At 40.1% G+C, this 24,616-nt stretch overlaps 1 protein-coding gene across 3 annotated transcripts in view; it reads left to right on the top strand.

Annotated features, from left to right (window-relative positions):
• Positions 1–206: 206 nt before the first annotated feature.
• Positions 207–24,616, top strand: part of onecut2 (one cut homeobox 2) — a 45,249-nt gene continuing 20,839 nt past the window's right edge. The window contains exons 1-2 of one of the 3 annotated variants that reach the window (XM_080874132.1): positions 207–1,781; positions 8,799–9,567. In XM_080874132.1, the coding sequence (XP_080730258.1) occupies positions 560–1,781; positions 8,799–8,839 (1,263 nt within the window). In that variant the 5' untranslated portion in view covers positions 207–559 and the 3' untranslated portion in view covers positions 8,840–9,567. Of the gene's footprint in view, positions 1,782–8,798; positions 9,568–24,616 lie in introns of those variants that run through there. The other 2 variants (XM_080874131.1, XM_080874130.1) reach the window with 2 other exon arrangements.

Below are 24,616 nucleotides of genomic sequence, written 5' to 3'. Positions count from 1 at the left end.
ACTGGTCTTTATTTTTTAATCAAAAATGTTAAACTAGTACATAAAAATATGTATGAAGTCTTCTTTAGACCGATATCATAACAGCGGTGATCCCGCCCACAGCTGCAATCATTAACGCTGATTGGCCTGTCTTTCAGTCAACCACGCCCCCACAGTCCTCTCCGTCCCTCTAATTGATCTCTTCCACCGTCAGTCACCCCGTATACGAGTTCGCCTCTCCCCCTCCGCCTCCTCACCCAGCAGGTTGGGTTGAGAGGTCGGCTAGGGGACCGTGGACAGCTCCCGTCCGAGGAGCAGAGCAACACAGGAGGAGGAGAGGGCTGGATATGGGGGAGCCACCGCACAGGCCCGTATGATCGAGATAAAACACTTTTTACAAAGAGAGCGAGCTGGAGAGGCCTTAAGGAGGACCGGGGGGGAAACACACCGAGGGAGTGGAGGAAACACGGGGACACGGCTACTGACCCATCCCGGCGCATCACGGGAGAAGCGGCGAGAGAAAGGAGGAGAAGAAGGAGAGATAATTCTGCTCGACCTGATGGACTGAGAGGACAGATGAATGAAGACTGCCTACACTAACGCCTATAGATGCCTGGCCAAGGACCTGGACGCTTACGCCATGAACACGGACATGACAATGGACGGCATCGGCAGCCTGCATGGCGGGGTGGCGGTGAGCTCCGTGGCCCCTGATGCGGAGCTGATGAGCGGCCACAGCCCGCACCACGGCCGCGGAGGCTCGTCGGGACCCGGAGCGGCGGCTGCGGCTGCGGCGGCGTCCACCCTGCGGATACACCAGGACCTGGCTGCCGCCGCCGCCGCGTCCTCCCGCTCGGCCATGGTGTCCGGCATGGCCACGATTCTTGACGGCAGCGGGGAGTACCGGCCGGAGCTGTCCCTGCCGCTGCACCACGCCATGAGCGTTCCCTGCGACACCTCCTCTCCCGGGATGGGGATGAGCGGCACCTACACCACGCTCACCCCGCTGCAGCCGCTGCCCCCCATCTCCACCGTGTCCGACAAGTTCCACCACCACCATCACCACCACCACCACCACCAGCGGCTCTCCGGGAACGTGAGCGGGAGCTTCACCCTGATGCGCGACGAGCGGGGACTGCCGGGGATGAACAACATTTACAGCCCCTACCACAAGGACCACATGTCCGGGATGGGTCAGAACCTCTCCCCGGTGCTGGGCAACGGCCTTGGCTCCATCCACAACACCCAACAGGGTCTCCACAATTACGGCACCACGACGCACGGGAGCCACGACAAGATGCTGAACTTCGACCACACAGCCTCTATGCTGGCCAGAGGGGACCACCACCACCAGCACCGAGGCCTCGGCGCTCCGGCTGGCGGGATGATGCCGCACCTGAACGGAATGCACCACCCGGGACACCCGGTCGTTTCCTCGGCGGGCCACCACCCCCACTCTCACCCCCACCTCCAGTCTCCATCCCACGGGCCCGTGTTGGCTTCCACCCGGGAAAGAACGCCCTCCTCCTCGGGGACGCAGGGGGGGAACAGCTCGGGACAGCTGGAAGAAATCAACACTAAGGAGGTTGCGCAGAGGATCACGGCGGAGCTCAAGAGGTACAGCATCCCCCAGGCCATCTTCGCCCAGAGGGTGCTGTGCCGCTCCCAGGGGACCCTGTCGGACCTGCTGAGGAACCCCAAACCCTGGAGTAAACTAAAGTCAGGCCGGGAGACCTTCAGGAGGATGTGGAAGTGGCTGCAGGAGCCCGAGTTTCAGAGAATGTCCGCGCTCAGACTGGCAGGTAAGAGAGGAAAACAACCTGAGCTGCTGCTGCTGCTGCTTTGCTTTGATTTGTTTTTGTGCCACAGCGAGAAGAAAAAGGAGAAATCCTCCACATTAAAACAAAATATCCTCAAATGATTCCTCAGCATTTATCACTAGCTGACTTTTAATCTTCTTGCTGGCTTTATTTTGGTTGGTTTCTCTCTCTTTCTCACTCCTCGTGGCTCCTCACGCGCCACTCCAATTTAGGTGAATGGGATTTATTTAGACTCACCGGTGCTATGATTACCATTATTGATCAATAACACAAAAGGATCGATGGGAAATGACAAGGTCATGGGATTTCCCTCCAACAATCCTCCTCTTTCAGTTTCCAGTCCCTCCATGGCAGCGAGGAAAACGCTGCACTAACACAAAAAATCTACTAGTTATTCTGCTTTAAATAACACCCAGATTAATAATAAATATATTTAAAATTCCAAGAAAATAAAACAACAATAAAAACCTGCTAAACATCGCACAATATTTTTGGTATAATTTGTGGTTGTTAATGTGCATCCGCGGGTGTAAATATATATTCTCAGGGCTGAACATTCTTATAATGCTGGTGTTTTTACTGTCATTAGCTCCTTAAATGCTTATTGCATTGCGATTGCATTAGCATTTGGGTGGAGAAGTGTGATGGGGGCGTTCAGGAGGATCTGTTTTTGATTGTGTGGAGCTTCAAGCGATCAGAAAGCTGTGACATAAACACACGAAGGTCTGCAGAATCGGTGGGTCTGGTGCCCCCTCTAGTGAGGAACCTGTTCCCTGTCCCAGCCTCTATTGTCTGCCGGAGCAGCACTAAAACAGGCCAGTTCCCCCTTTTTAAAGGTCAGGTCATGGAAAGGCTTGCATTTAATTTCACACCAAGATGTGATAAACGTTTAATGTTTCTATTGGGATTTGGTCATCTATATATCACAACAGAGACATTTTCTTTGAATATGTAGTAATTTTAGAGTCTTAAATTATATCAAAGGTTCTTTATTTTCATGTTAAAATGTAAAGCGCAGCACAAGTGACAGCAGTATTTGTATTTACGTGGTTTAGAATACGACTTTAAACTACCCACTGCACGTCCACATCTTAATGCCTGCATACTTCATAGCTTGCTTGCTGGGAGTAAATTATAGCTCCACATCATTTCAGCTTTTTTATTAAACTTTTTTTTAGTGTCTCCCACGATACGAATATGCCTTTATATTGTTTTTACATGCAAAAACAGAAAAAACAAAGAGAGGCCAGTTTATTTAAATCACATTAAAAATGATTTTTTTCATGTTAATCTGAAAAAAAATGTGTTTTTCATTAGGGCTGCATTTTTTTTTTTTTTTTTGCTATAAACTGCATGATTTATGCACCGTGAGTGATTCAAAATTACTTTTTTTTTGCACAGTCATTCACACGTATGACTTTTGCTGTTTTTATATAAGTTAAACAAGATCCCATATTGTTAAAATTGTCTTTACTTTCATTATGTCCCATTAAAAGCATAAATGATGAGTGTTTATATTTATCTGGTTTACCATAAGACTTTAAATCGTTAAAATTATTCTCTTTTTGTTTGTTTTAAAAATATATGCCAGGGTTTCTTGTGGCTTCAAAACTCATTTTGAAGTTTTAAATATGCAGATACTGTAAGTACAAATGCTTCGCATATACATAAAGGCAAAAAGTGTGTGTTACCTCACCGGATAGAAATCTTTGTATTTTCTTCTTATTTCTGACCATTGTTAAACAAACATGAATTCAAACTTCAGTAAATTATGCCCTGTTAAAAACACAGATTAAAAATGTTTTTCTTTAATCATAAAACTGCTGATTTTCCTTTGGAAGGAAAGCCAAAACTCTGTGCCGAGATATTTTAGGTACAGGAAAGGTGCCTTCACATTTTTTTTATATATGCAAAATTATAACTATTCAAAAGCTGAGAAAACACAAAGACAATCCAAAATATTACAAATTATTACATTTACACTAAGCATACTTTATCGTCATGGTGTCCTGGCTTAAGCGAAACGGTATTTATAGTTACCTGATGTGTGAAGTTTGTAATTATTGCATATTTAAGCTATAACCTGCATATTTTCAGTGGTGCATTCACCCTTGTTGTGTTAAATCTATAAGCTTAATTTATATATGTAGTGTCAGTGCCTCACTCTGTGTAAATATGCTTTTACATTGTTTTTATTTATGCAAAATTCCAAAGAAAAAAATAAACATGAGATTAAAAAGTAAGAAAGAAGAGGAAATATGAATGAAATGGATGTAAAAACTGTGTGGCAGCCCCAACAAAGATATTATTATTATTATTATTAGTAGTAGTAGTAGTATTTTCACTGTACTGCTTAGGTAAACCATTAAACATCAACTTTTTATGTTTCAAGTTTAAATAATAAATAGTTTTCAAAATGCATCAATTTGTATTTTAATTTGTATTTTTAATTTTAAAAAAACCCCATATACCTTGTTTTTAAATTTGGGAGGCACGTGGCTTTCACTTTCAAATAAAAAGAGTGACATGTGGAGCAGCAAAGTGACAGATTTGTGAAACATTCAGTCGCAGGATTTCTGACGAATAGACTTTGTAGAGTTTGGGATACTTGGGAATATTATAATCTTTAAAAGCTTAAAAAAGATTCTCAGGAACAATGTCTGCCTGTATTTTGCTATCCGCTGAAATCCACTTCAGTTTTATTGGTTGACTCAAGTTAATTAATCCCAGCTGCCTTCATAGGAGAAATAATCAGCACTGAATTAGTCTAAATAAAGAAATCTGGTAAATGCTCTGTTTTAGGGGATCACTATCTTTTTCATTTTAATTATGCTCTTGATTTCAGTAGCTCTAAACAAACAAAAGTACATACATGATACCAGAGAACAAATGCAGATTTACATGGAAGTAGTATTAAATTAAAATCTTTGTATTAAAATGATCATGATAAGGAATTCTTACCTTTTGTATTTTATTTTTTATTCATCATTTCCGTAAATAATCACTGTAAATTGAAAATGTTCATTATAAAAGTAATAAAAACTATAACGTTTTGATAAGTTGCACATTTACATGCTTCATTATGAGTTTGTAAAATCTCCCACACAGACTAATGAACCCTCTAAAACCTGCATGATTATAAGCGCATACAGTGACACTAAGATGATAGCATACAGCATTCAAATAATCATTTTATACATTTCTTTAAGTCACAGATAAATACATTAAATCGTTTTCACCGGCTTAATGTGTTTATAGATTAGTACATTTTTAAATGTTATATCTAGCTGCTTTTATAGAGTCGGTGTAATATCCAACAATAAGTCTTCAGCATGGCTGTTTTATGGGTTTTCTTTTGTTTATATACATTTCCAGGACTTTCCATGAATATAGGATATTGATATTGGATTTTGTGGGTGAAATTAAGTAAATTGAAATTGATCCCTTTCACTCCTGGATATGTGCATTTGTCATGTGTGTGCGTCTCTTCAGTTTTTCATTCATTTATTTTTTTTCCTTTTTAATAAACTCTATTTATCCAAAAATATAATAGATATGGTCTAATCTAATAAATATGTTTGTTATCATACAGCGCATATGTCTTTCAATTTATATCATTACAGCTTTCTTATAATACTCATATTATCATAATATTTTAATTAGGTTTAATTATTGTTGCTGTAATGAGATAAGAGATTTAAAAAAAAAAACACTTTATGTCAAGAAAAAAATCTACCAAATAAGAACACAAATCAAAATAAATGAGGCAAAAATATACAACTGATGAATGATTGGGTCAAATTTGAAATTAAAAATGTATTTATTCATCTATACAATGCAGTCATATAACAAAATATTATTAAAAGATTTATCCAAATAACAAAAACAATTGCACTTGAGAAATTCAAATGAGTACGCAGTTAATTAAAACAAACAGCTTGTTTATTAGTAATATGTCAATGTAAAGGTGTTCCTACATTTTCCTAAAACTATATATCTTCTGTTGTTTTTCCTACTAATAATAACATCGTAACAGCATTTTTTGAACTTATGTCCTCTCTTATTTTATCGCTGTGATAACCCTTTTTATACCTTGTGAATGTCAGTGTTTTTGCAGGGTTTTTATTAAGAGTTTAAGAAGATTTTATCTTATTCTTAAACCTTCAGATCTGCCGTGGTTTCATCTGACACATCCTATGATGTACTTTGTAATATGATGCAACCAGTTCAGTATCCTTCTGAGTTTTGCAGAGACAGAAAAGGTCTTGACTATAACAATGCGTGACATCAGCCCAACATGGAGCGCTGATTCTTTAACATTCGATTGGAAATCAGTATTTAAGCAGGCTGGATTTGTCTGTAGATTGCTGATGTGGATGAGATTATCTCTGCAGGATTTGACTGTAATTTCATTAGGGGTTCTTTGATTTTCGATGCTGGTATTTGACGATACAGGTTAATAGAAAATGACAGGAGAGAGTGGGTGAAGGTTGGAGCTGGAAGAGAGCAGGGGAGTGTTCATGTGATCTGTGCTCCCCTGTGTGTTGTAAAATGTCACAGGACAGCCTCACAGTTATACCTCTGTCTGAGTGAGCTGCACTCATCTGCTTTCCCTAGGATTAAACTGCATATCTCACACTCTCGGTCTTTTTTTAACTTCAAATCTTTGCAAAGCCTGCAGTTTATTATACCAATGCTAAAGATTCTTCTTATTTAATTCTAAACATTGAGAAATATAATATAATCCTTTTTTTATTTAGGTAGTTAACTAAGTGTACAATGTCTGATTTATAGAGTAAAAGGTAATTAAGTTTTCTGTTTATTAGTGTCTTTGTTGTCTAAAGCAGTTGTCAAAAGCTACACTGGAATTCATGTAATTTAAATGGCTGTATAATGAGAAACCTATGATAACATACTGTCATTTATCTAAACAACTGTAGTATGTGTAAGATACTGCACAACCTTTTACGCAGTATATTACCATAAAGAGTGTGGGAAAATATACAGATACTGCTGTTATTCTTCTCTACTGTAAATCAGTTTAAAGTAGGAAACTGTAGTACATTAGAACTGATGACATAATAGTACTGTAAAAGTAAAAGTGGAAAAGTGTTTTTTTTTCTCTCTCTTTTGCTAAGCCAGTAGTTTCCTCCTCTGGCAATAGGCTTACTATAAATATTATGTAATAGCTATGAAGCTGGTTCACAGAATAAAATGTACGAGACAACAACAAAGGCTATAAAATTCTTTTGGCCTCGGCCCACACTGGACTTTCACTCAGGAAACTGGGGTTTGTGGCTCATCCAGCGCCATCATTTTTTAAATTGCTGTTATCTATTGACCTTGTTTTGTTTCCAGCTCCTGTTTTGTTTCTTACATTTCTTGTGCACACGAAAGCAATGGTAGTTTTACACAAAGTCTAAACATCATGGTTTGACTTGGCTGCGACGTCTGCTCTTTGGGCTAAGCTAGGCTATAGAAAAGCGCTCTCCGTATAATGTAAATCAGCTTTGGAGATGCTACATGTTGATGCCTTGATTTTAAATATAAATTCTGTTTGATTCTTGATGTGTAATTGGCATCCTGTGGTTTCTCAGAGAATGGGTCAATATTTTGTTTCTTTATTTGAGTGTTGGCCAGGTGTTGCTCTTTTGCTCTTTCCATTGTTCTCTCTCGCCTCTACGGTGATTTTAAAATTACCGCAGAAACAGGGAGGTGCAATCCTTAGATCAGCAACGCTACAAGCAACCAATAGAGGTGGGGTCAAAGGTCAGAGCTGCAACACTCAGACAATAGATGGAGCAAATATTCCCTTGACCCTGAGATGAGCAGAGAGGAGAGGGAGGAGCAGCATGCACGGGGAAAAGAAAAGAATTGAGAGCTTGGAGACAGGTTTATCTGGTAGCTAAATTCTCCATCATAATGGTCTTTACAGTCACAGCAATGAAGGACAATAATAATTATGTGGTTATTTTAAGCATATATTTCAATTTCTTTACTCTCCCTATCATCTCAGACTCTGTCTAGAAATGTCTTAGTAATGCCTTTGTCCGTAAATTCTGAATATGATCCATATTATATTTCTGGGGAAAAAATACGCAGGTCGGAAGAAACTGTAGGAAAACTACAGAAGGAAGTTGATACACTTTCATCTCATTCAGTCCACTTATTTGCTTATTTTTTGTATTTATTTCTCGACAACCAACCATCAGCTAAAGTTTGGAAACTAAAGTTTTCAGTAATAAATGAGGGTTGAATGCTTTTCAGTCTATAAACATATTTTTGTTCAGGGTCTTTTGCAGGAAATTATTGTGAGACTGTGGGCATGGAAAAACAAAGCATTATCATTTTTTTCTAATTTTAAAAAGCATGTCCCAACCACTAGTCTTGGCAGCTGGGGCTCTGTCCGCCAGGGTCTCCGTGTCTGGCCGCCACCCGGCACTCAGTTGTAGGAGGAGTTCGGAGAGGCCAGTTGGAGAGACTTTTGGACTGCCTCGAGGAGATTCTGACAAACCATCAAGCAACTTCTCTACATCTTAAAATAGAGGAAGCAGAATCTGGGGATGAAGGGGATGAATCGTCCATCACCAGGGGTGAGGTCACTGAGGCAGTTAAACAACTCCTTGGTGGAAGGGCCATGGGAGTGGATGAGGTTCATCCTCAGTGTTGTGTGGAGATAAGGTGGGGTACCTCTGGATTGGAAGACCGCGGTGTTGGTTCCCCATCTTTAAGAAGGGGAACCAGACGGTGTGCTCCAGGAGGATCACACTCTTCAGTCTCCTGGGGAAAGTGTATGCCGCTGCAAGAGCCTGGTCCGCATAGCCAGCAATAAGTCAGGCTCATTCCCGGGGGGGTTGGACTCCACCAGGGCTGCCTTTTTTCACCGATTCTGTTCAGAATTTTTATGGACAGAATTTCTAGGCATAGCCAAGTAGTGGATGGCTTCCACTTGGGCGGTCTCGCTTTTCAGAGATGATGTGGTTCTCTTGTCTTCATCAGGTGGTGGCCTCCAGCTTGCACTGGAGTGGTTTGTGAAGTGAGGGGGAATGAAAATCAGCACCTCCAAGTCTGAGGGCGAGGTCTTCAGTCGGAAAAGAGCGGATTACCCAGTCTGGGTCACGGATGAGTTAGTGCTCCAAGTGGAGGTGTTTAAGTATCCCTGGCCCTGGATAAGTGGAAGCAAATGGATGGATAGATGGATGGATATAGAAAGCAGAATTTCAGTAATGCTTTATATATATTTGATGTTAGACAAGTATTACATGCTGCATAGAAGTAGGTAGAGAAATTCAAATGATGACGGTTAATGTTCAGCACATACACTTAGGTCAGTTTGGAAAAGTCGGTGACAAGGAAGTCAATGATACAGACTTCACAGATCCAGTGCCCACAAAGTTTTTCCTTGTGCTATGTCTATGGATACATTTGCACTGGAAAGCTCTAAGTACTTGTCCCTAATCGCTAATGTGATGAGGAAGAGAATAACCAGTAGCGTGAATCAGCCTACAATTCTGCAAATGTGAACCCAACTCAGTGATCATACGCTTGTCCTGCATTGCAAATTATTGGAGAAAGTTTTTTCAGAACCTAGTGTGAAGCAAATCTTTTGCCAAAATGTAAACATTTTAAGTCCAGCAAACATGAATAACTCTCTGTACGTATCACTCTTATTGTTCCGAGTTTGTCTATAATTTTTAGCTTTGCGTTTTGTGTGATCTGTCTTTGTATTATTTACCTTACAGTAATAAGTGCCTTGAACTGTTTGTGATTTGCCACTATGTAAATAAAATTCAAATGAATTGAAAATTGAATTGATTGCACTATTAAAGCTTTCTTCACACACAACGAAAGGAACTGAGATACTGAGCTGTAAATGGGCTTCAGATGGGTTTCTGTGTACAGCAGGAGAGAGCTAAGGTCTGGTGTTGGCTGTGGTTCAGGATGTAGAGTGGCTCAATAACCAATAGAAATAGAAAAAAAAAGAGCCTAGTTTCTCTGGCCTGCATTTTGAAGTGTTCTTGTGTAAGATGCTGAAACCCCAAATTCCTCCCAGTGTCTGGTAGGATAAGTGCCAGAATAAGTGACTGTGGCTTTGTGTAAAGAATTTTGAGTGGTCAAAAACATTAGACAAAATAATAAAAGCAGTGAGTTTGCTGTTTTGGACTAAGATTAAGTATTCTTGAGACACTTAAGTAGCTTGTATGAATCATTGTACGTCACAATTTCTCCTTACTTTTTCAAAATAATATTAACTAAAATTCTAACCATTGTTACACTGACAGTGTAACTGGACGCCCCAGTTCCTGTACTTGTACATGTTCATATAAGAAAACAGTTCCTGCCTTTAAAGAGGCCTGTGTGGGTTGGATTAAGGCAAAGAGTCTGTACATTTCCCTGTTCTCAGTCATGTAATAAACAAGTATTTATTTCACGCTGGTGTAAATTGAACCCAGAACCCACAAAAAAATATTTAAAAATCACAGGTTTGGATTTTTGGGTGGTGACAAAAATCATTATATTCACGAAAAACCCTTAGCAGGTTTTGTTTCAGTTGGTGGATGGAAAATCAACCACCAGGACCTTTTTTTGGTTGGAATAATAAATAAATCTTAATAACCAAGTCATGTGTTCCTATTAACCTCTGTCTCCACTTGAAAAGTAATTGTCAGGACAGATGAATCAGTCACTTTTGTCTGGCAGAACAAAAAAAAGGCAATTTCCAACATTTTAGAGCCTTTGGATTTGCTCTTCATCAGATGTGCTAGTATCTTTGTGTCCACATACTATAAAGGCAAGTACATTTTGCAACGGCAGTTTAAAGAGAAGTCACATACAAATCCTAATTCTGAAATTTAAAGAAACAATATAAACTTGCACACTGACAATATATTAAAAGAAAACAAATGTGCTTGTTTAAATATTTTACTTCGTTTCTTTCGATGCCTCCTCCTCATCCTCTCCCTCATTTTGAATCTGTTTCTTTCACCATTTTCTCGTCCCCTGGACCTCTTTCTCGCTCCATCCTCTTCTCTCTCTTTTGGGGGTGGAGGTATTATGTGATCGTCAGGGGAATTGAACACAAGAGCAGAGGCAGCAGCGGCCCGATGAATTATTGATGGGAATCTCAGCGTGACCCGCCTCGGTCTGCTCACTTCACTTCTTCTTCACCTCACAGCCGGGTTAACCAGGCAAAATGGAGGGAGGGAGGAAGAGGGAGAGAGGGAGAGAGGAAGAGAGGAGGAGGAGGAGGAGTCCATTGTTTGGATGGAGGACAGAGTCCGCCCGTGACTGCGACTGAATTATGGATGACAGGAAAATGATGGGCAAATTGGTGTTGAATCAACGAACCGCTATTCACATGGTTTATTCAGAGTAATGTGCATGTAATGATACAACAATGATCCCTCTTTTCTCCTTTTACATACCACAAATTCAACATGTATTCATATTGCATCTCTTTTGCACTGTGAAGTTGTTTCCTATGGAGTTTTTCACATTAAAAGCATCTCAGAAAACAGGAAATTAGGTAGAAAGGGAAACTAATTTCTAGATAGCACAGTCTATTTATCAATAGGATACAGTCATTGTTGGCTTGGTTGTTTTAGCGGAAAATAAAATACAGAATATGATCACCAGGGATTACCTTAATGTTTCCAGAAGAGAATGAATCCACTCAGAGTCAAATTGTGCTGAAAATCTGAGTGACTGAACCTAAATATTTTCCATTTTATGCATCCTGCTGCGAGCAGACAGGGTGCATTATTAATGAGTCGGACTCTGCTTTATGACACAGATTACCAGCAGTTACTGTCTGTGTGTGTGTGTGTGTGTGTGTGTGTGTGTGTGTGTGTGTGTGTGTGTGTGTGTGTGTGTGTGTGTGTGTGTGTGTGTGTGTGTGTGTGTGTGTGCGTAGTCTTACAATTTCAGACTGTGGGAATACAGCTTGTGTCCGTTTTCGGGGTTTTTGTTCTGACCTCCTGCATATTCACAGACTGCCATCGATCTGTAATAATGGATTTCAGGCTGCTAAGAGGAGACTTGTGATGTTTGTTTGTGTGTCGGTGTGAGAAGCTTTGACAGATGCTGTTATCTCTGTCTCGTGCTGTCGATAGCAGTTTTCGGTGGCTGGAAAGTGAGACGTGACAAAGTCTGTCTTCAGGTTTTGGGAAGTGAATGCAGACTTCTGTGTCTCCAGCAGGTCTGATGGGTCTTTCCGTAATAGATGGCTGTACCTTCTGGGTCTGAAAAGTGAAGTTCATGCAGATGTGTCTTAAACCTACATTTGTTTTAATGGTCAACTCTTCTGGTTTTAAAGAAGATTGTGGAAAAACCCTCAGCTCCTCTATGAGCTGAGCAAACACTGTCCTGATGAGGGTATGGGTTCAGTCACTGGTTTATAGATGTACTGAGTACAACTTGTTACTTATTGATTACTGTGTAACTGACAAGCTGCTAGCCTTCGAGCAATCCCTTGATTTCTTAGTCTTATCGCTCATCACGTTTGGTTTCAAAACATCAAGTTGGTGATGGCAAAAACCACGAGATTGAGGTTTCACAACATCACAGTGGCTACATCAAACTCTTATATATGGTCGATGATGATTCTGAACACTACAAGACTGAAAATATATACATTTTCAGGTTGTGAAGGTAGAAAGAAGGAGCTCTTTATCTCTACGACACAAAAAGCTGGTGATGACATTATGCTGATAATGCACACTATTTTCATGGTGGGCAGTGTAGATGCTGTGTTTTGGATGAAGCAGTCTAAATCAATGCTTAATAAAGCCTGTTACTGTAGGCTCTTTATGTTACAATGTAAGGCACTTTGAGGTGACTGTTGTTGTGATTTAAGGCTATAAAACTAAAACTAAATTGAATTAAATTGATTCATATCAGTTGATTCTCTTTATGCACAGAGTTGACAAGTCTCATGTAAGGCATGATATCTAAGATGCTTTAAGCAACCTGGCTGCTGTTGCTCCACATCTGCAAGCCACTTTACAACCCACCTTCACTTGAGCTCCTCCTTTTTGTGTCTAAACCAACCTGGTCCCATGTCAGAGATATCCAAAAGGTGATCTTTGACTTTGGTGTCTTAATACACCAACTGCAGCGACATTCAATGCCGAGGCCAAACACTAACTGTGTTTGTAAGTATGACAAAGTCTGCATTTGTTGGTCACTCCTGATTTTCAATGTTTTTTTTGGTTGTGCCTGTGCATTTTTGTAATAATTAGCTTGCTTTTGTGTCTAAAATTACGAAAACTCACAACTCGTTTGTATGTTTTGTAAGGTTCAGATAATCAAAAAATTATGACTCTAGAGGCTCTGGCTGCACTATATTCATTTAGCAGAGCACCGATCTCCTTTTACAGACTCTTTCCAACCTTCACCGTTCCCAATAAGAATATCAGAAGAGTGGTGTAGAGATTTTTCGTTAAGACTGTCCACACCAATTATGGTGCACTGGTGTTGCTGGGGCAGTAGAAGCATTGCTGGGGCTGCTTGAGTGGCTCGGGTTCAGGGGAGAAAATGGTCCTGTCGCCTCTTTATTAGGACGGTCATATCAAATGTGACACCTGGACCATGAACTCACTGAGGCCGAGTGCTCAGAGAATGCACAGTGGACAGTCGGAGCTGCAGCAAGGACGAGAAAACAATCCTGAATCATGCTCAAAAGGCCAAATTAGCTTTCTTTTCATAAAGATTAGCCTAGCTATGAAAATTTGCTATTTATTGGTGATAATATCTTATATTTCAGTATAGTTAAAAACTACTCTACTCTGACATTAGGTTCAATGAAATGTATTATTGAGATACATTATGGAAAAAGTAGTATGCAATGTCTTTGGCCCTATAGTATTAATTTATAGCATGCCAGTCTTAATTTCTTACCATTCATTTGGAAATTTGCCTCTTTCAACCTTATGAATAAGACTTACTCCGTTAACAGGTCTGCTTTAAGCTCAAAAACCTCATAAAGAGCTCAGTAGTGTGTAATAGTATAGAGCTGCTGTAGTCTGGGAGAAAATAACTCGGGAACTAGCATGAGCGAACTCTGGCTTCTGCCAGTGGATTACAATTACAGGATTTTCAAATCAAATCACTTTTTATTGTCACATCACATGTGCAGGCACACTGGCACAGCACATGCGAGTGAAATTCTTGTGTGCGAGCCCCACAAGCAACAGAGATGTGCAAACACAACAACACAAACGAGCAAAATACAAGAATGGCCAACCTGAAACTAATAAATATATGTACAATATATAATAGTGTATGCATTTCTGGATGTGTATACTAAATATTTTCCTACGTGTGTGTGTGTGTGTGTGTGTGTGTATACACATTTTTACAAATTAAATAGTAAAAAAATAAAATAAAATAATAATAATAATAATAATAATAAAATATATAAAATATACAGAGTTGAATATGTGCAAAACAAGTGGCATTTATATACAGTGTGGAGTGCATAATGTTGAAGTTCCAGTAGTGAAGCTGAGGTGTCTATGACGTGTTCAGCAGTCTGATGGCCTGATGGAAAAAGCTGTCTCTCAGTCTGCTGGTACGGGACCGGATGCTGCAGAACCTCCTTCCTGATGGAAGCAGTCTGAACAGTTTATGGCTGGGGTGACTGGAGTCCTTGATGATCCTCCCCGCTTTCCTCAGGCAGCGCTTCCTGTAGATGTCTTGGAGGGAGGGAAGCTCACCTCCAATTATCCGTACAGAGCACCGCACTACTCGCTGGAGAGCTTTGCAGTTGTAGGCGGTGCTGTTGCCATACCAGGTGGTGATGCATCCAGTGAGGATGCTCTCAATGGCACAGTGATAGAAGGTCCTGAGGATGCGGGGGCTCATGCCGAATCTTTTCAGTCTCCTGAGAAAGAAGAGGCGCTGCTGTGCCTTCTTCACTGTTTTGTTTGTGTGTACTGACCACGTAAGATCCTCAGCCAGATGTACGCCAAGGAACCGGAAGCTGCTCACTCTCTCCACAGCAGCGCCGTTGATGGTGATGGGGGTGTGTACTTCTCTGCACCTCCGGAAGTCCACTATCAACTCCTTTGTCTTTGCGACGTTGAGGGTGAGATGGTTGTCTTGACACCAGTGGGTCAGGGCGCTGACCTCCTCCCTGTAAGCCGTCTCATCACCGTTGGTGATAAGACCCACCACTGTAGTGTCGTCCGCAAACTTCACAATGATGTTGGAGCTGTTAGTGGCTGTGCAGTCGTAGGTGTAGAGTGAGTACAGGAGAGGGCTCAGTACACACCCCTGTGGAGCACCAGTGTTCAGTGTGATGGGGGATGAGGTGATGCTGCCCAGTCTGACCACCTGGCGTCTGTCAGACAGGAAGCTAAGGATCCAGCTGCAGAGGGAGCTGCTCAGTCCTAGATCCTGCAGTTTCCTGTCCAGCTTCGAGGGAACGATGGTATTGAATGCTGAGCTGTAATCTACAAACAGCATCCTCACATACGTGTCTCTCTTCTCCAGGTGTGACAGGGCAGTGTGTAGTGTCAGGGCTATGGCATCATCAGTGGACCTGTTGTGGCGGTATGCAAACTGTAGAGGGTCCAGTGAGTCGGGTAGTGCAGAGCAGATGAAGTCCCTGACCAGCTTCTCGAAGCATTTGCTTACGATGGGGGTCAGGGCTACAGGTCGCCAGTCGTTCAATGAGGAGATGGTGGAGGATTTGGGTACAGGGACGATGGTGGCCATTTTGAAGCAGGCTGGGACTACAGACAGAGAGAGGGAAAGGTTGAAGATGTGCGTGAACACTCCAGCCAGCTGAGCCGCGCATGACCTGAGGACGCGGCCGGGAATCCCGTCCGGACCAGTAGCTTTGTGGATTACAATTACAGGATTTTATTTGATCCCCTCTGCAGGTTCTAAGCACCAACAGTTAAGTTAGCTTATCTATGCACTGTTCCAGTTACTTGGGTTTCCATATAAAAAAGCTTCGCAACACTGTAAAATGAACAAAAAACAGTCAGACATTGCAGTTTAAAGCCATTTTTCCAGTTTAAATGATACCTGTCTACATAGGAAACAAGTCACCCCCTGCATGTTTCCTACAGCTATATTCAAAAGAAGCCAATTAGTTATCTTCCAATTCATGTGGTAACCTAGAACCTATTTCAAGAGAATAATAATAATAATAGTAAATCTATTAAATCTATCATGAAGTATGTTTTCATGGCCAAAGGTCCTCATCATGGATATTTCTAGAATAATGGAAAGGCTACAGTTAAAAGGAGGTCAATATTTTAGTGACTGGTATGTAAAAGCCTGCAATTTGGTCGTGATGTGTAAAGACAATGCAGTAGATTCTATTAATCCTTGAAGTTACAATTAAACAAAATGTTTATACACGTATAATTGGGAATGAACTGCTTCCAGTAACAGACTAAAAATATGGGAAACATCTAATGATTGTGACACGTAGAACAGCATTTGTGATTAATTTCAACTATTTTTGTCCTTGTTGGCTGCTGTTGGATTTATTTTTTAACCACATTATATATCTCAAGGGGTTTTTCAGGAGATTGCAGAATGTGTTTGCTGACGTTATCCAATCAATAGTGAGGCCCCGCAGCAGTTTAGGTCAGAAGTAGACTGGAGGAGGTGCAGGATGTGAGGCCTTATTTGGTTTGTGCTATTTTAGTGGTTGTTAGGATTCATTTATTGATCCACACATGAAGCAGCACCTTTGAATAGACCGATCCCATTGATGACATTTTCTGTTACTTTACTGTAGTTATCTTTGTGGGGTTTGTATGTTTTCTTCCTAATTTTCTTTTTCTCTTTGTTTCCTCCATCCTGTTCACCCTTCCTCCCTCAGCTTCATTAGTATTGGTGTCACTGCCTGGCTGAAATAAGTCTGTCCAGAGGCGTAATGAGCAACGACAGGCAGGACAAACCTGTCAGGCTGCAGGCAGGGTTTACTGTGAAAACACAGTGTTTAAGGAAAAAAGGAACATAAACGCACAACAAAAACCTTTAGATGTCTATTTTATTATCACCTAACTCAGTCATTCCCTTACTCCAGACTGCATTTGGAAATCTGAAAATTTATCTTTAATAACAACTGTGCTCATCACATGAGCCTGAGTTGAAGTGTTTTCATTGCTTCACATTGATCTTCTGGTGATTTGCTCGTTCTCAATTAACAGTTTTACTTTCATACTCTGGTAGCCACTGAGCCCTTTTCTTTATTATTATTATGCAGTTTTAAATTTTACATGCTTAATTTGCCAAGAAAAAACACAGCATCAAAATATGTATAGATAATTTATAGATTATTTGCTGAATAGAATTAATTATAATTATTATAATTTAACTTGAATTTCTTGGTAATGGTTTCTATGCTTAATGTTTATATCAAGATGAGAAGAAGTAGAAGAAGAATCCTGGTGCACAAGAACATCTGATGACAGGCTGATTAATTTAGCTTAGAGTAAAAACATTAATTTATTACAGGAAAAACTGTGTCAGTGTGTAAACATGGATTTTTTTAAACACCAAAAATAGGCATGAGACACAGGACTATTAAGCTTAAATTCAGATTTTTAATATCTTTCAGTTTTTAAATAGTCACAGTTTGAAACATTTTCAACTCATTTTACTTCCACCCACTTACTGCTCAAGCACAATTTATACATCAGAATGCACCAAACTCATTTTAAAGTTTTCATTTTTCTTGTCAGTCTGTGATATTTCAGTTTGCTGCTTCAGCTGACAGTTATGCAAATGTGCTGATGTGTATCTATAACCGATCAATGCTCTGATGGTCAGATACTGAGATCGGACACAAACAAGGAAGCTGAGGCACATTCTTGTTTGTTGTCCTTCCTGCTCCAGCCTCTGCTCATGCTGTTGTTTTCTCCTCTGCTGTTTTCCTCTGAAATGTGTGTGTGTGTGTGTGTTGTTGTGTGTAAAGCAGCTGCAGTTCGGGCTTGGCCGTGTGCGTGGATGGATGACGTGGATCGATGGCTGTAATCCCGAGCAGATTAAAAGAGCATTAATACTGGCAACGATAACGTAAACGGTGTGGACCGAGATCTCCATTGATCTGCAGGAACCTGATCCAGACCGGTTCCTGGAAGAGATGGGGGAGGGGGTTGTAGGCCGAGAGAGCTGACAGCATACAATAGAGAGAGAGAGAGAGAGAGAGAGAGAGAGAGAGAGAGAGAGAGAGAGAGAGAGAGAGAGAGAGAGAGAGACTTTATCTGAATGTCTCCTGCTGCAAAACAATAACAACAACCTGGACACTTTAATGTGCAATAGTAGACGCAGCAAACTACTTATGTGAAAGGCATACATGCAACTCAGCAAAGAGCCTTCTGGAGCCAATGGCTCACTACATAACGATTACAATAAGAATCTGAATCACAGTACAGGAATTACTTTATTTGTGTGCTGGTTCGTGCTGGAGAATGTGGCTAAAATGGTTTTGCACTTGGTTTTGCTGAAACCAGTTTCTTTTTCTGGTGTTTGGAGACATTTACATTGACTGTTTTCTTTAGTCTTCTGTGAATATTTGATATGAGAACAGCATGTTTCACTTTCATTGCTTTAGTGACATTCACTGACTTTGGACCAAATATTGATATGAGTATATATTGTTTCGATTTCCCTTGCAATATGTTATTGATACGCTGAAGCCAAATATATCAATATCTCTGTACGTAAGGATGTAGCTGCTCTAAACCGATTCCCTCACCAGTTAGACTCACCAGTGACATTAGTTTTTGGTTTCAAGGTTGTGTTTTAGTAAATGCTTTCCCTGTTTAATGCTCCACATGGACTGTTTACCTTCATGCATCCAGAGCCTGTTTGAATGTCAGTACTCTTCTGCATGTTCATGTGCAGGAAATTTGCTATTGAAATTCCACATGGTGGCACTTATAACATGAATGAAGGGAAAGCAAATGAAATATGTGACAGGAAGAAACTCACAGGGGGAAAATGTGACAATTAAAATAGTGAGCTAGTCAGTTTTACTGACATATTCTTGGTTTTTGCCTCTTTTTGGCCAGATTAGTCAATGAATATTCTAGAGATGGGCCCAGGGGTCCACCCCACTTGGAGGACTGTTTTAGGTCAAATTTTAGATCTTAATATTTTTATTACATAACAGTATGATTTATTAGGGAGAATGGAGTAGTTCCCCTTGTGGAAGGAGGAAAAGGAAGAGAGGACCAGACTTGCATTAAACAACGTTATAATCAGCATCATAACATATGAAAAGCATTTTCCAGTCAATATCAGATACTTTAAGGCTGAAAATGCATTTTGATGTTTACTTGTATCATAGAATCGCTGTGACATGATACAGGTGTTATTGTAGGCAACATATCATGTTGTAAAACACAATATGAAAGCTGTTGTCCATATTCCCACCTATGGGAGCATGCTAGGGATGTTTAGCAAAAAAAATGCTCCTACAGCTGGTATTGACTGGCATAATAAACAAGTGTAGAGTTGTCACTCTGATAAAACACCAGTTGTGAGGCACTGAGGGAATAGGGAATAACTGAGGTGTACACATGCAAAAGACAGAGAAACCAGGGAGTTTGATGGCCTATACCTGTGACCAAGCACATGGGAATTCCAAGTTCAGGGCAAGCAAAGAGGCAGTGCTTGCCCAGTGAAATCTAAAAATAGGCATCAGTTAAAACCAGCGAAGTGCAAGCGATTGTTCTGCTTATATTATATTATATTGGCTGTTTGCATTTTTTCTATAAATTACCAATGTCTTGTGGCCACAGTTCACTATTGTCTCTGGGCTTGATTCAAAACCATTGGACTCTATGTCATTTTCGAAACACGACTTTTATTTTTAAATATTTAAACCCCCTTTTAGATATTGAGAGTTAACCATGTCATACAGTGCTCAAGTCTTATATATTTCAGCTGTGATTTTTATTGTTATATTAATATTTTAATACTCTTTAAAAGAGAGAGAGAGATGTGATCCTCACTGGCAACCACTCTGGTTTTATTTTATGTTATATGCTTGTCTTTATGCAAAGGTCACTGCACATCAATAGCATAAAATTATCTAGTCTTTTGGAAATAATGGATTTAAATGGAATCAGGTTTTACATTTAAAGTTCAAACATTTAACTCTTTTTTCCCCTTTAAAGAAAAAACTCCTTATATTTTAAGTTGTTTTTCGTGGAAAACTGTTAGCAACAATAGTTTTATTTTTGTATTTAAAGCCACGTGGACTACCATTCTACCAGTTTAATACACCAGTGAAAAATGTTGTGTTGTTTAGGGGATGATTTTTGCAGTATTGATTCTCATCTCATAACCATTTGCAAACCACTATGCATGTCTTGATAGCACAGCTTTTACATTAGAAATTGTACAGCATGTGGTACAGTAATCACTTTGCAGGTCAAAAACAAGGACATAAACACAGAAAAAATATATAGATAACATGTATATAATTGTACATACACACACGCGCAGGCAAGACAGTTTTCATGATCACAGAAAATAAGCACAAGCAGTTGAACAGGGCAGTAACAGCAAAACACAAGAGAACCTGTTTACAAAGCGTTATTGGGAAATGAGACACAGGTGGGAACAATTACTCACCTTAACTGTTCAGGAAATAAAGATGAGGGTTTAAAAACCACAATTCAACACAGGAGAAAACCTGTGAAAAGGGAAAACTACAGACATTTAAAAATAAACATGGGCCATGACTGCCTAATTTCTCTTTGTTCTAATGTATGCATGAAGCCAAATTTCCTCTTTTGTTGAATCTTGTTGTTTTCTACTTCATGGTTTCTTCTTGCAGTAATGGCCTTTTCTTTATCTCACCTACAGAGCTTGTACTTTTTGTTTTGCTGACCTTTTATTCTTATCATTTGTGGTGACAAAGTCCAAATCAAAGCCAAATTTACAGAGAAAAGAAAGCCAGTGTTGAAGGTCAGATTGTTCTTATTTTTCTTCTGTGCTCACCTCCGCTCAGTTTGGTGGTAAAAGCATTAAAAGCACCCAGATTGATGTGTATCAGACAGATGGGTTTGAAGGGAATCCTCCTCTATTTGATTGGGCCACATAACTGGATTCATTTAGCTGAATCTGTCTGTTATTGGATTATGTTTCATATTGGATGGATGGGATCCAATTGTAGATATTACAACCTTTAATGGAGACAGGTTTAGCAGGAGAGAGCGGGCAGGAGCTTGTCAGAGAAAAAAGCCAAAGATAAACACGGGAAATAAAGGTACAAATAAGTAAGGAAGCAGATTACTGATTGATTTGATTTGGTTAATAAATATTAAACTTTTTGATCAAGATTAAGCCATATTAGATCAGATATTTAAATCTAAATACAATTTTAAAAATACATTTTCAGACTAAACGTAAGTGAGCTGCATCTGCATCTCTCAAAGCAGGAAACCTGATCAACTCAAATCGCTCGCCACTGATCGTTTGGAGACAAACATAGCGGTGAGCGGTTTGCCAGGATGTGCGTTTATAGTTGACCAACCTTCTTTTGATCAATCAGCGATTACAATACAATCTATTGATCAGAGACTATTATCTTTCTGCTCGTGTTTGCTCTCTGTTGGACCGTTGTGCTGTGAGACAGAGCGGCGATGACTTCAGGCCTCCAAAAAACATTGCTGATAAGAAAGAGGTACTGAGAGATCAGTTAACTCATCACCTATTACTGTGTGTGTGTGTGTGTAATGTCCAAACAGAGCTTCTCTCTGACTCATCCTCAGTGTCAATATTCAGCAGGTTAAAGGTTAGTGGGTGTTTTCTCTCAACATTTTCATTCTTTCTCTTGGAAGGATGTTTTAATGTAATTTTTTTCTTGCTCTTATTAACTTTTATTTACTTTGTTATATTTAAACCCTTTGAATGCATGGGTTTTTAATCATTTATACAGGGATATAATTTATTATGTGTGTATTGTAAATCTTGGTGGAAAAAAGCGAATGTCCTTGGTTTATGTTGTTTTTAACTTTGGATGAATGTGACTTTTTTGCCACTACAATTCTCATAATATTTGATGTAAACGGGAAGGATGCTAACATGGAGTCATTGGTTTAAAATTGCCTGGTTTCTTAGCATTACAAGTAACCTATTAATAAAGATGCTATGCTATGTTAGGTCCGTGAATATGAGGATCTAACATAGTAACAGGATTATTGGTTTTATTTTTATGGCTGGTCTGAGTGAATCCACAATGTATAAAATATTGTTCAGGATATAAGAGAACAATTTGTCAAACAGATCAGAACCTGAAGACTTAACAGCAGTGATATCAGGTTGTACATTTTAGGCAGTTTGAGCCGAATCGTGTACAGACTGGAGGTCTAGCAATAGTTCATCTGTGCATCTCTTAGGTGTCGGTATTCACCAATATTTTCTCCCTTGGTCTGTGTTAAGTTCTCTGTGGATAATGCCCAGTGTCTGAGTCAGCAGATAAAGATGTCATTCACGTGCGCCTTATTATCCCTCCTTGGTTCTGGATATTTATATTGCGTTCAACCTTTGTCAGGTTGTCCTCTGTAGTCCCTTCAGTCTCCCTTTTTCTGGTAGACTTTCTATATTTTTTCTTTTTTCATACTATATTTTTCCTCTTTATAGTATTTTTTGCATCCTCCTGCCTCATAGAGCTGCGAGGCTCTGCAGTTGGGTTCACCCTGTTCATTGCAAACATACCAAGTGATTGGAAACATATCTATAAAAACACAGATTTGTAATGTACTCAGATGATTGTCATCATGTTTATTTAAGCATGAATTTGAACAAAGTTTCCTTAGCTCCTGCACGGACGGAACTAGAGAGGACGGGAAGCAAGTGAATGAGAGAAAATGAAAAATTAGAGAAGGCGGCACAAAGCAAGACAGAGGGTGAGTGATGAAGGTGGATGACATCAAACTCCTCTGAGGCCATTTCCTCATCAGCTCAATGACATCACTGAGTCACCAGTTTCTGTGATTGGGCAGCCCGTTTGTCCTGGTAAACAAGTAGAGATACATTAATGTGTGTGTGTGCGTTTATGTGTGTGCGGGCGGGCGGGCAGAGAGACCTTTGTCCGGTGATGTCACCACAGACTGTGTGGACATACAGATTACACACTGATAAACCATCTTTGCACACACACTGATTCAGTGATTACGTACTCTGAATACTCTTTCTCTCTCTCTCTCAGACTCTCTTTGTTCCTCGGTACATCACTCATGAAACAGATCAGTCTGTACATGTGGAAACCCTTCTGACACACCAAGACTGAACACGGATGGAATAATTAACTTTAAAGAACTTGATCATATCACAGGCCAAAGTAAAGCCTCAGTAAAGTAAAGCCTGAACCCAATGCATTACATCCTGTGGCATAATTTCATGCTGTTTTGTCTGATGATGCTTGCGTCTCCAGGTGGTTTGCAGGCTTGTTAGAACACTGTAGTATTTGAAGATTAACAGTTTCATAAACACAGCCGAGTCTTAGGATTCACTTCAGGCATTTCAGTATAACGAGACTGGTTCAACTGCATCAGCAGGAAGAGTACGGGCAGCTGACAATAATTATAGGAGGTCCTCCTATTCTGATTTATAGCTTCTTTGGGATTAATGTTTCTCTGAGTTTTGGGCTTTGGGTCACAACATAAGCAATGTGGGAACCCATCGCCTGTCATATGATGAATTAGCCTCTGTGGGTGATAGCCAGTGTTTCAGCTAAAAGGCACAGAGGCAGCAGATATACAGATAACACATCTCCCAGCCAAGATTTCCTGTTGTGTTTCCCAGTTATTTCTTACAGTCCATATATGAAGGCAAATGCTTTTTGTAAAAAGCTAAGGAGTTGTCAGGTGATTGCAGTTTGGCTATGGCATTTCTTTTTTTATTTGCCAAAAGCGATTGGTCAGGGAAACCTGTTCCTTGTCAACATGTTCTGTGTATTTTAGACAGACACATCTACATGCCTTTATAGACACAATACAAAAAAAGATATAGTGTAAGATCAAAGGAGATGAAGGTAACAAGGATTTGTCTGGTTTAGAGTCTAACAGAGTGAGTGCTCTTTATTTCTCAGCTGACTTACTGACATACACTGTATTTTTAAAGGAGACATCAGAGGATAAACTGTTACAGTCTCACTCATGCTCTCGAGTGTGTGTCTGTGTGAGAAAGAAGCACAAAGAGGCTTTAGTCTGTGTCTCCATTTCCGGTTATTTTCTTAAAACGGAAGCAGGAAAGCACCATGGTGCATTAAGCATGACCACACACACACACACACACACACACACACACACACACACACACACACACACACACACACACACACACACAGTGTTATACAGTAGTAGAGTACTCATTGCTAAGTGCTACAGTCCTGTTTCTGAGTGCTGAGATATGATGCATCAAGTATGATTGCCAGGCTGACATGCTGTGCTTTAGCTTCTGTCTTACACATTACACACACATATGGCTGCCGGAGACCTGGTTCTACATTATTATATCAGTCCGTGTGTGTGTGTGTGTGTGTGTGTGTGTGTGTGGGGTTCTTTTTAGGTTTTTCCGAGGTCTTTTCATTCAGCAGCCCACCACTGTAAATAAGGACGTGTTTGTAATGATTGAATGTAACTACCAATATCAGCCATCGATTTGTGAAGTTCTGTTTTGAGGTCTTGAGATGAACATTTAAGCTGTGTTTACAGAACTCAGAGCTGAGGGCTGGTTTGCTGTAGATGTCTGTAGGAGCAGAGGTCATTTTGTGTCTGTATTTGTATTAAAAAGACAAATGACATACAACAAGTACCTTTTAAAGGTTCAGTTAG

This window comes from Rhamphochromis sp. 'chilingali', assembly GCF_963969265.1.
Source record: "Rhamphochromis sp. 'chilingali' genome assembly, chromosome: 2".
NCBI classification, from domain to species: Eukaryota; Metazoa; Chordata; class Actinopteri; order Cichliformes; family Cichlidae; genus Rhamphochromis; species Rhamphochromis sp. 'chilingali'.
The sequence above is the reverse complement of the archived record's forward strand: the minus strand, read 5'-3'. Positions and strand labels throughout refer to the sequence as shown.